The sequence below is a fragment of the Lipotes vexillifer genome, unplaced genomic scaffold, assembly GCF_000442215.2.
Source record: "Lipotes vexillifer unplaced genomic scaffold, Lipotes_vexillifer_v1.1 scaffold331, whole genome shotgun sequence".
NCBI classification, from domain to species: domain Eukaryota; kingdom Metazoa; phylum Chordata; class Mammalia; order Artiodactyla; family Lipotidae; genus Lipotes; species Lipotes vexillifer.
In genome coordinates, this window is record NW_006774049.1 from 764,035 (window position 1) to 779,665 (window position 15,631).

The 15,631-nt window shown below is 36.3% G+C and overlaps 1 protein-coding gene across 1 annotated transcript in view; it reads right to left on the reverse strand.

Annotated features, from left to right (window-relative positions):
* The window catches only part of TMEM26 (transmembrane protein 26), a 44,261-nt gene that overhangs the window by 14,325 nt on the left and 14,305 nt on the right, over positions 1 to 15,631 (reverse strand). Inside the window, exons 2-4 of the mRNA XM_007448636.1 lie at positions 11,604 to 11,682; positions 7,396 to 7,509; positions 5,505 to 5,725 (exon numbers count right to left, since the gene is read on the reverse strand). Coding sequence (XP_007448698.1) covers positions 5,505 to 5,725; positions 7,396 to 7,509; positions 11,604 to 11,682 — 414 coding nt within the window. The remainder of the gene's footprint in view (positions 1 to 5,504; positions 5,726 to 7,395; positions 7,510 to 11,603; positions 11,683 to 15,631) is intronic.

Here is a 15,631-nt window from a genome sequence, read left to right on the forward strand (position 1 = left end):
AAAAAGAAAAAAAAAAAAAAAAAAAAAAAAAAAAAAAAAAAAAAAAAGGGGGGGGGGGGGGGGCATAATAAGTGACCCTATAGAAATTGACACAAGTATAAAGGAATAATATTATGGACAACTTTATATAAAAAATAAAATTAGATAAAATGTAAGAATTCCTAAAAAGAAAAATATAATCAAAACTGACCCAAGAGGAAATAGAATAACTGAATAGACTTATAAGAAATAATGATATTGAATTAGTAATAAAATATCTTCCCATAAAGAAAAACCTAGGCTTAGATAGCTTCCCAAGTGAATTCTATAAAATATTTAAAGAAGAAATAACATCAGTCTTATACAAAGTCTTTCAGAAAATAAAGAAGGAATGCTTCCTGGGGTACTCATTGAAGGATATTACCCTGATACCAAAGCCAGGAAAAATATCATTTGAAAATATTACTAAAAATCAGTATGCTCTATGAGTATAGTTGTAAAAATTATTAATAAAACGTTAGCCATCCAAATTCAGCAACATATAGAAAGGATTATACACCATAACCAAGTGATATTTATCGCAGGAAGTCAAGGTTGATTTAACATCTGAAAAGTAGTTAATGTAATACACCATATTAATAGAATAATAGATAGTCCACCAGGGCTTCCCTGGTGGCGCAGTGGTTGAGAGTCCGCCTGCTGATGCAGGGGACACGGGTTCGTGCCCCGGTCCGGGAAGATCCCACATGCCATGGAGCGGTTGGGCCCGTGAGCCATGGCCACTAAGCCTGCGTGTCCGGAGCCTGTGCTCCGCAATGGGAGAGGCCACAGCAGTGAGAGGCCCGTGTACTGCAAAAAAAAATAAAGATGCCACCACACAATGATCATAAGAAAAACAGAAAAGCATTTAACAACATTCAGTGTCCATAGAAAAAGAGAGAGAGAGAAAAGAAAGAACTCTGAGTAACCTAGATAGGGATTTCCTCCAACTGATCAAGGGCATCTATTAAAAATATCTGTGCAAAACCTATAGCTAACATCATCCTTAATAGTGAAAGACAGAATGCTTATCCTTTGAGATTGAAAGGTCCACTCATATGCTTCTGTTGAACATTGTACAAGAAATTCTAGCTGGTGCAATAAGGCAAGAAAAAGAAATAAAAGGCGTACAGATTAGAAAGAATCAAGAATATCTTTGCTTGCAAATAACATTATCCCATATGTAGAAAGCCCTAAGGAGTCTACAAAACTAATAAGCAAGTTTAGCATGGTTTCTGGGTACAAGGTTGTCACACAGAAGTCAACTGTATTTCTACATAGTGGTAATAAAAAACATGAAAATGATACTAAGAAATTAAGAAAATGACTCTATCAAAAAGAAAAATATTTAGGAATAAATTTAGGAAAAGTGGTGCAAGACCTATACATTGAAAATTATAAAACATTGCTGAGAGAAGTTAAGGAACATCTGAATAAAAGATGAGATAGTTTATGTTCATGAATTGAAAGACTTAATATTATTAAGATGCCACTTCTTCACAAATTAATGCTTAGATTTAATACAGTCCTTATCAAAACCCCAGCAGGATTTTTTTGTAGAATTTGACAAGCTAATTATAAAACTTACATGGAAATGCAAAGGATCTAGAAAAATAAGAACAGTTTTTGAAAAAAGAATAATGTTAGAGGGCTTACAGTATCCAGTTTCAAAACTTACCATAAAATTCCAGTAATCTCAATAACGTGGTACTGGCATAAGATAGACACACCGAGCAATGAAACACAATAGAAAGTCCAGAAAAACTCCTTACGTATGTGGTCAATTGATTTTTGACAAAGATACCAAGGCAATTTAATAGGGAAAGGACAGTCTTTTCAACAAATGGTGCTGAGACAGTTGGTCCTAGCTGGGACAAAAAATACTGCTGGGATAATGCCAAAACACAAAATGAAACAAGACAAAACATGAACTTAGACCCTTACCTCATGGTACACAAAAATTAAGTGAAAACATTACACAGGAAAATATTTCTAATTTTTGATGGGGAGAATATTTCTTAGAATCTATGATTCCCAAAGCACTACAGAGAAGAAAAAATGATACATGGGATTTTATCAAAATTCAAAAAAATTGTTATTCAAATGACAACATTAAAAAATGAAAAATTATATACTGGGAGAAAATATTTACATTATGTATCTAATACCAGACTTGTATCCAGAATATATAAAGAACTCTTAAAACTCAATAAAAATTAATCCAATGAAAAATGGGCAAAAATTTGAACAGATACTTCACCAAGGAAGATATATGGATAGCTAATCAGCACATGGAAAGATGCTACACGTCGTTAGGCATTAGGGAAATGCAAATTAAAACCACAATATGTTGCTACTGTGAGCCCACTAGAATGGTTATAATCAAAAAGACTGAAAAAAAAACGTGTTGGTGAGGATGTTGAGAAAATGGAACTCTCACACATTGCTGATTGGAATATAAAAAGGTATAGCCACTTTGGAAAACAGTTTGTCAGTTTTCTTAACATAAAATCCAGTCATTCTACTTCTAGGTATCTATACAAGAGAAATGAAAACAGATCCATACAAAGGCTTGTAACTGAGTGTTCATAGCAATACCATTCTCAATAGCAAGAAAATTGAAATACACATGTATATTGACTACTGAATGGATAAATAAAATGTGGTATATACATGGGATACTATTCAGCAATTAAAAAGGAGCTAACTACCCACACATGCAACAGTGGAAATGAACCAAAAAAACATTATGCTACGTGAAAAGACCAGACACAAAGACCACAAACTTTACAATCCCATTTGCATGAAATTTCTAGAAAAGGAATTTCTATAGAGACATAAAGCATATCAGTGGTTGCCTAGGGTTGGCAGTGGCAGGGAGAATTGACTGCAAACAGACACAAGGAATCTGGATTCTGGTGATAGTTTCACAAATCTATACATTTATTAAATATCATTGAACCGTAGAATTACAATAGATGAATTATATGGTGTGTAAAGTGAAGCTGTTACAAAAAGTTTGCCATATCTCACAAGTCCATGTAAATTCATAAGAATTAGGAAGATGAACTTCATGTGGGCATGCGGAAGGAAGTTGATTTAGGTTAAAACAAAACTGGATTTGAGGTATTAACCAGGATGCAGGAGAAAGATGTAGACATCATTGTGATGTAGACATTATTGCAGGTTTTCTCTTAAACCTATCAGCTCAAATTATGGAATAAAATAAAAAGGGAAAGAAAATGTTTTAATAATAAGTGATGCTAAGTCGGTTATAATGAAGTAACCCCCTTTGCTATATTACATGTAAACATCTTTTACATGTATATTAAATTTATGCTTCATGATTGTCTTTTTGAGGCCAAAGAGGAAAGCTACACTACAGTGAGAAGGGTTTAATATTTCCTTTGAAGAGATGGAAATTTGCAGTGTTAATTCCTGCAGTATAGATGGGGCCTGAGATGAAATCAGAACTTGGGAGGTGAGCCTTAGGAGGGAAATAAAAACTCTCAGTTCTCTCTGGGCCTTGATTTTGGAGTCTTTGGGTCATGATGGAGACATGCAGGAGTCTAGTGGAGACCACAGAAGGTCGCTGACACAATGCAGTTACATTAAAAAAAAAAAGATTTCATCTGAGATCATGAAACCTGAAAAGAAACTTAAAAACAATAACCTGGGCAGAGTTTATTCAGTTCTATTCTCAGGACATGGTATAAGTTTAAAATGAGAAAAAACGATTTATAAAACACTCAGATTAATGTATTGGTGGGTGAAGAAATTGCTGAACTGAAATTACCTGGGTTGGGATAGGATCGTGTGTCCTTTATTTCATCACTTGCTCACCATTTGCTCCCCAGTCTCCACTAGCACTAGCACACTACCTGGCCCACACTAGACGATCAGTCAAGAGTTGGTGCATGAATGATCCCTCGTAATTTTCAAGGTATTCCCCCCCCCCCGGAGATTGACGTTTTAATCATTAACTTATTTAATATTCAACATCTGTTGGGAAACACTGATCTATAAAATGCCTCTTGGTGTCACTTGTGGATGGGCCTCATAAACAGGCCATTAAGGTAGCTGAGTTTGGCGTTTCTCACATTTTTATAACCAGCCCCTCAAAGCATATTCCTCCTGAACCCCTTCTCCTACCCTATTTCCCATGCATCTCACTAGATATTTGGCATTTATGTGTCTACTTCTATTTAGATAGAATTAGTCATCCTTATATTGTCATGTCCGTATCACTGTGCCCGTAGTTATTTATTGCTTTTATGTGCTCGGTCATGATTTCTTCATGATTTTCTTGTAACCTCATTGTACTGTAAGTATTCTAATGTATCTGAAAATATGTTATACAATGTGAAGCACTGACCAAATCTTTGGTATTAAAGCTACAAAGCTAAAGTCAACATTCTGAGCACAGTGGGTCAACTTAGACTGGATTCTTTTTAAAATTCTACGTCTACTTACAGTATAAGAAAACTCAGTAGAAATGGAACAGGAAATGATCATGTGAAGGTAGGCTGTGGTTACAGATACACTTTGTACCACAACTGGGGTAGTAAGTTTACTCAGTAAGTTAGTGTATTTTGCTCAGTTTTATGTTTCATTGTTTGAGAAACACAGCATAAAATGTAGAATTAAAAGCCAGCCTCATTGCAATTTATTTTTATAGCATAGTGCAAAACAACCAAAGCTGAAAGTACATTTAGGCACTGAGACTTAAATCCCTAAAGGTAAGAAAGTTGTTCCATAAGCAGCTGTGATCAGGGATTCTGAGTTTATTTGCTTGTGGCAAAAATAAAAGTACCAACTCAATAAGTTTTAATTTATAGGCATCTACACCGGATAGCCTTTGGGCACTTCGAACAAAACTGACTAAAAATAAAATTTAGTAAAATAAAACCTAATCTGCCCCATTCTGCATTTATGTCAGGGAATATAAATTCCCCAGCTGGCTAGAGGAGTGATTTCTCCATGTCACCTGTAGGTTCTTCCCTGGAATGGTAGCTTTGCTCTGCTCTAGAAGAGACTCTTATGATTGGCTACATTCCTGGACACTTGAGCATGTGAAAGAGAAGCTAGGGATGGTCATTCCACCCTCAGAAGGTTTTCGGATAACCACGGCTTCACCTAATCTGTGGTCATGCAAACAGTCAGAGCTTCTCTGTTCTTACCCATGGGTAATATTATTTGCCCCTTTTCTCTAGCAGCAACATCCTTTACGTATTCATATATAAAGTTTTTATATATATATGGTAATACATATGTATGTATATACATACATATGTATATGTGTGTGTGTGTGTTAGGGGGCTGGTACCTACCATGTACCTGAACAGCAACCAATTCTATGATTCTAGCACTGGATATATGATCTACTGAAAATCCTTATTCATGCAGAATACAAATAATAGAACAAAAAGACAGGTGTGTGGGCCTGACCTTGAAAAGAAGGTCTTTTCATTGCAGGGCCTTCTTACCTCACATTTTCTTCTTCCAGGGTCTCACTTGTGAATTCCAGTATGTCAGCAGCTGTCCCCACAAACATAAGAAGAAGTTGAGAGAGTTGATCCCGAGTAATCCCGCCTCCAATGGGTAGAAGCCATCTTCCAATTATTAGCATTAGCAGGAATGTCTGATGGAGTCCCAAAGTCCAAACTTTCTCGCATACTGTAGATAAGTTATTTACAAAAACTTTGGCCTGTTTAACAGAAATGTCGTACAGACAGAAGGATTATGAGCTATAGCACCTTAGAGAGAGAGGCCCTCTTCACCATGGCTGTCAATCAAGAGTTAGCTTTTGTGGACGGTCATTTTCAGAAAATGATTCTTCACTTAATAAAGAAAGCAAAACTCTTTTCAACTGAACACTGTAAAAAAAAAAAAAAAAAAAAAGCTAATGTGGTCCTTAAAATGGGGCAGCCTTATAACTGAAAGTAATTTAAACCTTTCACGTACTAGGGGCATTGTACTATATGATATTTTAAAAACCAATTTTGCAGTGTTTTATAGATAATTTTTCATTTATCATTTCATCAGTCTCTGTAACCAGTATAACACATAGCAACATTTTAAAAATTCCATATTAAAATTTTAAAATTCCTGTACTTTTCTTTTATAGATTTCAAATCAGAATTTACTAATCTGGTAATATTTTTAGCATGGTACAAATCTTCTCTTTTGATTTTTATTGCTATAAAACACTATATCAAAGGAGAAAATATATAAAAGTATTTATTCATTACCTAAAAGTAAAGAAAGAGAATAGCTATAAGGTTATTTTGATTCTGAACATTTAACATATTATTCAAAAATTCGTAAGCTAGCAACCAAATTTTATTCTGCCCCTATTCTTGGACTCTGAGAAAAATTTACATCCCATTCATGTATTCTGGATGCCATCTCTTGCCCACTTAACTTCCAAATAACTTCTAAAGTATATTATTGGCCCTATCAGTTATGATCTTCTAAAGACTACAGGGGTGTAGATCTTAAGTGGATTGGATAGTGATTCCAACTGATGTATACAAGTGACTTAACTATATTTATGCAAAATTTGTTTACCCCTCTTGATCACGTGCTGATGTCAAGTGTAAAGGTTAAGGGAGGATAAAAGACAAGGCAGGATGCTAACCTGATTGAAGCTGTGAGTGAAGATCAATGATCTTTCATTTGCACACTTCTTTGAGACTTCTCATATATTTTATTTAATTCTTGGAGGAAGCATACTAGCAGCGTTAATATTTTCAATTGTCAGATGATAAACTGAGAGACAGTGAGATTGATTTGTTCAAAGTGATCTGGGTAAGCTGTGATTGAAGCTTGAAATAGCTCTGTTAAACCTCACAGAATCTGTAGCCTGTCTTATTGTTGAAAACGTGGTTCAGTGGTAGGGGCCTTGGCCTTGAGTCTCTCCAGTATATCATTTTCTAATAGGTCGTGGTTAGTTTGCCAAATATCAAGCATGAGATGAACAAACAAGCAATTCTATTTTGGCTGGAAACCTTCCCTGATTTATTAACATAAACACCTAAAAAATATATAGGGCAGATCCCAATCTTTCCATTATATCATTCCTTCACAAATGTATGTATCTCTCCTTGTACACAGACTGTCTGATCTAAGTGTTAAAGGTTCCTTAATACTGCAGGTTAAATATATCTATTAATGTATATAAGATAGATATGCCTATTATGCAAGTTAAATATGTTTAATAATATTTTTAAATACAATTATCTTGTGAATTCCTGAGCCAAACAATTGGCAAATTTCCCTAGGAAAGAATGAGCTGAAAGGTATAGAGTATGTTACCCTCCCCAAGTGAAAAGGTGATCTGCTAGATCCTTTAATATACAGTGAGAAAGCTCTCACCGTCTCAATGAGATCATCCGCTTTGTTGGTTTGTTCAGTTGACAGCAGAGTTTGATTGAAGTCTTCTTTGGTGCTGGTGTTCTTTGACATTCCTTCAGATTGGCTACTGCAATACTAAGAAGTGTTTTAAAAAGCAGTATGTCAAAAAATATCACAGTAGGTAGAGTTTAAGATGGCTTCAATGTGTCTAAGAGGTTATGAGCAAATATGTGACGTTTCTATAGTGTGCATAAACATTTCTGAAAATCAGAATATAGGCTTGAGAGAGAAAACCACTTTTCAGTTACTATGAGAAAAGAGTCAACTATACATGTCTTATTTTTCCACAAGTCTATGAGGATGTAGATGCTCTGAGTTCATTGTGGAGAGCTGTAGAATTTATGGATCGATCACCATGTTCCCTTCCTTGAACCCTGGAACAATTATAAAACAAACCAGCAACCAATGAAAGCATGTATGATCCTGGTCAAAGCATTCATTCTAAGATTTTGTTTCTTGTCCAGAGCCTCTTTATCTAAAATACCATTTTGCTAATACAGATAATTCAATTACTTTCAATCATGCCTGTTAAGCACTGTAACAACCCCCCCCCCAAAATAATAATAAATTAACATATTCACCCACCAACATATACATCTTGTGTCACTTTAGAAGTCAGTTTAGGTTTATAAAAAATTTAGCAATAGACCTAAAATAAATGGCACTTTTTCCCCTTCTTGTTCTTTCATTTTGCATGCAAATTTCTACAAGTGAACTGTGGATGATTTTTATCCAGCCAGATGCTGGGAATCTGAGGTACAGAAAGAGAAGAAAAAAGTACATAAGAGAGGAAAGGGGTGGCACTTGAAAATGTTAACTGTAGCCAATGATTATTTCACAAATGGGTAAAAAATATATATATATAAGGTTGATTTTTTTTTAAAACATCTGCAGAGCAAACATACTTTTGAAACACATACACACGCACAAACACACACACACATGATCACACATTTGGATTCAGACAGAAATTATTATTTTTTAAATGCTAACATTGTGAGAAGTGTATTTTTCTTAATTATTCTGGATACTTCATCGATCATTCTATGAGCTACTTGGAAAAGTAGAAAAGAAAGTCTGTCAAGAAGCTATTTTTTTCCTCCCTTCCATCAAAACAACTAGTGTTACAGGTGAAATGACAAGAATAATTAAGAAAAATGGCCATGTGCCATAACTCTAAGAACAAAAATGCAGTTGTTTGTACCTTTTTTTTGTTTTGTTTTGTACAGCTAAGGCTCCAAGAAAAGATAATAAAGATAACAAATTAAACCTTTGAGCAACAAATCCTCATTGCAGAGGAGTTTTGTGACTCTATCTAAGAACGTAATGTTCAATAGGAAACAAATTTGACCACTTCTCTTACAGGCACGAAAAGCAGATTGTATATTAAAAATGGTGACCCTGATATGTTTTTTTACATTCTTATCACTAAAAATCCATAGACATCTTGTTATTTTTAAAAAATCGTCATCTGTACTGCAGCATAAGATAACTTGATAGCAAATAGTTTTGTAGTTCATGTTATGGTATAAAGACCTGAGTCCCTCTTTATTCTTAGAACTCTGTTTGTTATAAATTGATACGACTTTCCTTTAAGTGGCAGCTGCCTTAGGACTGCAAAGAACAGTGGGTTTGACTCCTAAGACCTAACCTGACTTATATTGTTTTTATGGTAATATTGTTTACATTCAGCATTGTATAAGTGAGTTATGTGCATGATCTGGGTGCCAACAAGTCACTTTTTCATGGGCTATGTCTTAAAACTTTTAATAGCTTCAAAAGTACTCCGTTGGGTCAACCAGACTGTGACACCATCAAGACCAGAAAATTTCTATTGCTTGAATTGTGCCACTTCATAAATAGACTTGACTAAGAGTTAAGGTCACAACTGTTGTCATTAAGCATTTTGTTTCCATTCAGGTAGACCCAGCCAGATTCAGAAATGAAGGTACAGAATTGATCATCTAGGAGAAATGTTTTGGTGAAATAGGTCAGGATGTTTTTCAAATGCCAAGTCATAGGTTAGAGCATTTAGGGTATAGAGTAAAGGGAAAATGTGAAAGGAAATTAAATTATCCTTTCCCATCATGAAAAATCCAGATGATTTTGATGCAAATTCCTGTAACACATAGAACACAAAATTGAGAAAGGCGGTGTGGTTTAATGCACTAGGGGTCAAGACTCAGGTTCTAAGCCCCAGAACTGTGGTTGATTAGCTGTGTGGCCTTGGGAAAAGTACTTAACCCTTCTTAGTCTCAGGGTCCTCTTCTATAAAATAGAAATCCATATACCATGTCTAACTTAAGAAGTTGCTGGGTGTATAAATGAGAAAATGTATCTGAAAATACCTCAAAATAAAGGGACTATATGAAAAAAGTGATGATTATCATAACCAAAATTTCCTACATGAATGGGCTAAGAATTTCTGTACCTCCCTTTATTCTGCCATTTCTTATTTCTTTAAACGCAATTCCAATACTTTTTTTGTCTCTCTCTCACTTTTTTCTACGTCTCTCTCTGCCCAGCCTGCCCAATTCAATCACTGGGCATTCGTTTTAATTCTCAGTGTCAAAATGAGTCAAATCCATTACTGCTAAAGGTCCAATTTCTTTTGTAGTATGAAAATTAGAGAGGTACTGCCCAGGGCTCAAAAATCTTTTTTTTCTTAAAAAGAGAGCTTTTGGTTGCATGCTATTTGTTGTAATAGGATTGGACCTGTATATCAATTAACTGTGCAACACATTTATTTTATAAAAGCATTTGGGGAAATGAATTGTTATTGTGGATGATAGCCACGTCATAGAATTAGATGTGAAGGAAAAAAATGATTCAAATCACCAGAGCTTATTTTCATATCCTTGAAAGCAGTAAGTAGTAAGGAAATTGAAACAGTCCCCTAATCCTTATGGTATGGTTTTTAAAAGCTATGATAACTTGAACCAACCAATCTACTGTGACAAAAATACTTTTGCTACAAACATATAGAGAGTCTTTGACTTCAGTGTTTTTTAAACAGGAGATTTAGGCAGACAAATGTTTTCTTCATGCCTACATCATTGGTACATGCTTGTGGAATTCAGAAGTAGTCTACAGAACTAAATTCCCCTCTGTGTGCCTAAAATTTGGAGCACGCATTTTCCAGATAAGGTTTGAATATCTGAAACATATATCAGAGGCTTAACTTTGCTATAAAATGACCAACTGTAGCAAAGAAATCTGTGAAACAGTCTCACAGATTTTACCAGTAAATGTCCTAAAATAATATTCTAACTACTGTAAAACATATGAACCTGTAACCTGCACCCTGAAGATGTGACATCCAGGCTGCAGTCTGATGGACTTCGCCAACTGCCTCCCCCCCGCAGTGTTGTACAGGAGCATTTACAACAATCAATGACCGAATCCAGCCTAGAGCCTGCTACCTAGGGTTGCCCAGGCAAAAAGCAACTCACTTAAAACTCAGTACCTCCCTCTGTATCTCCCTAATATAGATTAGGGACTCTTATTGGAACCCACTGTTCTTTTTCTAGGTCAGTGTGGTCTTAAAACAGAGAGCCCACCCTTCCTGACGGTGGGTCCCCTGGCTCCTCTCCTTTACCCTTATTTCGGGTCCCTAGGGTGAAATTCCTATTTTACTGAGACAGTTCATAGGACCCTCAAAAGTGAATGTCCTGTAACCTGCAAAGCCTGTATTTTAAGACAGACCACTTCAAATAGCCCCTCCAAGTTTGATTGTATTTGTATAGCTGAGTAGAGATGATGGGGTTTCTTTTTTGTTTCTGTTGTCCCTAAAAATGTCATTTTATAGGATGCTAGATGACTGAGCCCTGCCCGTTCTCAGCACAATAACTCTTTGAAGCGGCAAGGGTTAAAACCAGAATTGTATATCCCCATGTAAACTGTAGCATATTGGAGGGGAAGTCTTGAGAACAAGATCTCTAACCCCAATTGTTAATGAATGACGTAGTCTTAAATCTTAAATGAATGCAACATTTTCATGGGGTTTTACAGATCATGGATTCACTTCCTTTTTGCTGAGGCCTCTTACTTATGCAAATCTTGATAACTCCAGCTCCTTAGAAAAGTGCATTTCTGTCAGAAATTGGATTATAATGTGAATGTAGTTTATTGCTGAGTATTCCACTTCCCTGCTTTCCAAAAGGACATACCTGGGTCTCATGGTGCATTTCAAGAAGCCATAATGATGGAACAATGCTAATCAGATATAAAAATATGGCTGGTGAAAACCTGTGAAAGAGGAAAAAAAAGATAGCTCAGCTTTTACAAAAATTTTTAAAAAGAAAACAAGTGCACATACCCTGACCACACTGAGTCAGATCATTTTATCTCAAGTGTTTATTTCCAAGGGGGAAAAAGCATTATGTGATTCCTGCCATATGGATTATAGAGAAACAAAGTAACTGTAAAAGGCACTAGCAGCTGTCATTCTCACTGAATTTCTAATCCAATTAATAGATGTTAATTTTAATATAGTTTAATGGGATACTGCCAATTAGTTTCAGGCACAAAACTGGATATTTTGCATTTAATACATTTTACAAAAAGCAAAAACAGCGATAGTAAATCTTGGATTTTTGAACATTGTACTTTCAGAAAGATTGGCTACATTTTTCAACATTAACCTGAAATTCTGAGAGCTCAAATAATAACGTACAAAAAGACAAAAATCAGATGATATGTACTGAACGAAATCAACTGGCTTTGTGTGTTTCTGCTAAACCGAGTGCAAATAAAAATACAGGCACATCTCATTGTATTACGCTTTGCTTTATTGCACTTCACAGATAATTGTATTTTTTCAAAGTGAAGGTTGGTGGCTACTCTGCGTGAAGGAAGTCTGTCTATCAGCACAATTTCTCCAACAGTATTTGCTCATTTTGTGTCTCTGTGTCACATATTTCAAACTTTTTCATTATTATGATATTTGTTACGCTGATGTGTGATCAGTGATCATTGATGTTACTTCCAAGACTCACTGAAGGCTCAGATGATAGTTCGCATTTTTTAACAATGGAGCATTTTTTAATTAAGGGTATGTGCGTTGATTTTTAAAACAATGCACACTTAAAAGACGACAGTATGGTGTAAACATAACTTTTAAATGCACCGGGAAACCAAAAAATTCATGTGACTTGCTTTATTGCAGTGGTCTGGAACTGAACCTGCAGTATCTCCAAGGTATGCCTATACGAACCAACAACAGATGAAGGGTTTGGTATTTTTTTAAAGAGCTATCTATATTAATTATTTTCAGACTCAAAATTCAGAGGGCAATTCAAAGAGAGTGCTTTTGTTTGTAGTCAGACACATCAGGTTCAACTGTTAGCGTTGCCACTGACCTCTGTTTGCTTCCTAATCCACAAAATGGGAAGTCATATATTAGCTTAGGCCGCTATAACAAAATACCACAGACTGCATGCCTTCGACAACAGAAATTTATTTTCTCACAGTTCTGGAGGTCAGAAGTTCAAGATCCTCACATGTCCTTTCCTAAGTGCATACACATCACAAGGAGAGAAAGAGATTTCTCTCTCTTCTTCTTTTTTCTTTCTTTTTTTTTTTTGCGGTACGCAGGCCTCTCACTGATGTGGTCCCTCCCGTTGCGGAGCACAGGCTCCCGATGCGCAGGCTCAGCGGCCATGGCTCACAGGCCTAACCGCTCCGCGGCATGTGGGATCTTCCCGGACCGGGGCACGAACCCACATCCCCTGCATCGGCAGGTGGACTCCCAACCACTGCGCCACCAGGGAAGACCCTCTTTTTTTAAATTTATCTTTTGACTGCATTGGGCCTTCCTTGCTGCTTGCGGGCTTTCTCTAGTTGCTATGAGAGGGGGCCACTCTTCATTGCGGTGCGTGGGCTTCTCATGGCAGTGGCTTCTCTTGTTGCTGAGCATGGGCTGTAGGAGTGTGGGCTTCAGTAGTTGTGGCATGCGGGCTCAGTAGTTGTGGCTCATGGGCTCTAGAGCCCAGGCTCAGTAGTTGTGGTGCACTGGCTTAGTTGCTCCGTGACATGTGGGATCTTCCCGGACCAGGGCTCGAACCCGTGTCCCCTGTATTGGCAGGTGGATCCTTAATCACTGCGCCACCAGGGAAGGCCCTCTCTTCTCTTCTTATGAGGCCACTAATCTTATTATTTTAGGACCCTACCCTTATGAACCTCATTTAACCTTACTGACTTCCTAAAAGCTCTGTCTCTAAATACAGTTACATTGAGGGTTAGGGCTTCAACATATGAATTTGGGGAGAACACAGTTCAGTCCGCAGCTGTCACATTTATCTCACAGGAATTTTTATTATACAGTTGACCCTTGAACAACGTGGAGGTTAGGATCACTGACCTTCTGCACAGTTGAAAATCCACATATAACTCTGTAGTCGGTCCTCTGTATCCACAGTTCCACATCCACAGATTCATGCAACATGGGACATGTAGTACTATAGTATGTATTTCTTGAAAATAATATGTATATAAGTGGACTTGCGCAGTTCCAACCCATACTGTTCAAGGGTCAACTGTACTTTCTATAAAGCAGCGCCTGGCAGAGTTGGGCATTCAATAACAAGTAGCTACTACTAATGTAATTATGGGACACTGTGCAATGAAAACATGTCCTTAAAATTTTGAAAGAAGATGAAAATTACATACTTTCCAAATTTATTTCTTGCGATTGCATTTAATTTAGATTGGAATCTTGCTTTATGAATCATCTTAAAGTCAAAATTGTAAGTCAATATAATTTTATTAAAATACTTTTAGTACACATATGTGATGGTTTAAAGTGACCTGAAAAATAGAAATGTTAATTGCTCAAAAATAGAATTGTTTGAGATGAAATGCTACTAAATTCATACTGTCATAATCCAGTGGGGGAAGAAGTGAGCAAACCTAAATGCAGGAAACTTTTTAGAATGGACTTTTTAAAGGCTGTTAACCCTTTCATTAATATCTCCTTTCAGCTTCTGAGGAGAAGGGAGAAAAGGCAAAAGAAAGAGAGTCTTTTAAAAAATCAGTATTTAATATGTACAGCTGATTTACTTTTGTTATAAAGCAGAAACTAACACACCATTGTAAAGCAATTATACTCCAATAAAGATGTTAAAAAAAAAAATCAGTATTTAGATGGACACTACCCTACCTTTGAATTCCTACAAAAAATAATTTTGAAACAAAGGGGTATGGGTCATGATATTATTAAAATCTGATTTAGACGATGGCTGGGCTGCAGCAAGATATCAAAAGCCCCCATGTTGAACATGCTTTCAAAAAGAAAAGGAACACTTAATTCTTTGACCTTCCATATCAAGGGAAACATCAGGAGAGAATATTTCCTTTGTGAAACTGGGAAAGGAAATGAATTCTGGTTGGAGGGACAGTCGCAATATGTAAATGTCTGTTTGGATACATCAAATGTTGGCTGGACTGCACTTTTGTTGACTCTCTTGGAATTAATTTTGGGATTAACTCCCCTAACAATACTGTTCCAATAATAATCTAGGGAAACTATAGACTGAACATAACATAGCTCTTCAAAGAGGTTAAGAATAAAAAAGAACAATAACCCTTAACATCTTCTATGCATAAGATTTATTTCTATAACTAGAAAAAAATACTATCCTGTTTCAACATATTTCCTCTAATTAGGAATCTAGTTATATTAGAAAACAAAAGCTTCCAAATCCAGGATTTTCTGTGCTGCTTACTACGGAAAATCTAAATTCTCTCTCTGATAGTCAAAGCCTCCATTATCTAATCTTATCTCCCCTTCCCCTTCCTCTTCCTTTACCACGTTCTATCAAGCTGAGCAACTCAGTAGTTTCAACCTGCTGTGTATTTAAAATGAAACAAAACAAAATGTTTTAGAAAGTTTCCCTCACTTCAGCCCCTCTTCATCAGACCTATTTGATGTAAGTGAAAAGGGGGTGGGAAGAGGGAATCACATTGAACGCGCGAGAATTAATCATATTCAGCTCAAGAGTGTATGAGTCCATGGTCTTTCTCCCCCTATTTCCCACCCTCTTAACCCTACACCTAAGAGGATTTGCTGGAATTTCCAAAGGCTTCCAGGTAGAATTACCAACGAAATACCTAGTCTGCAAAGTGGTCAATAGCAAATGAGAATCAGGAGCTTCCTTCCCTACTTCCTCCCTCTCCCTCCCCCCTCCCCTCCCCTCCC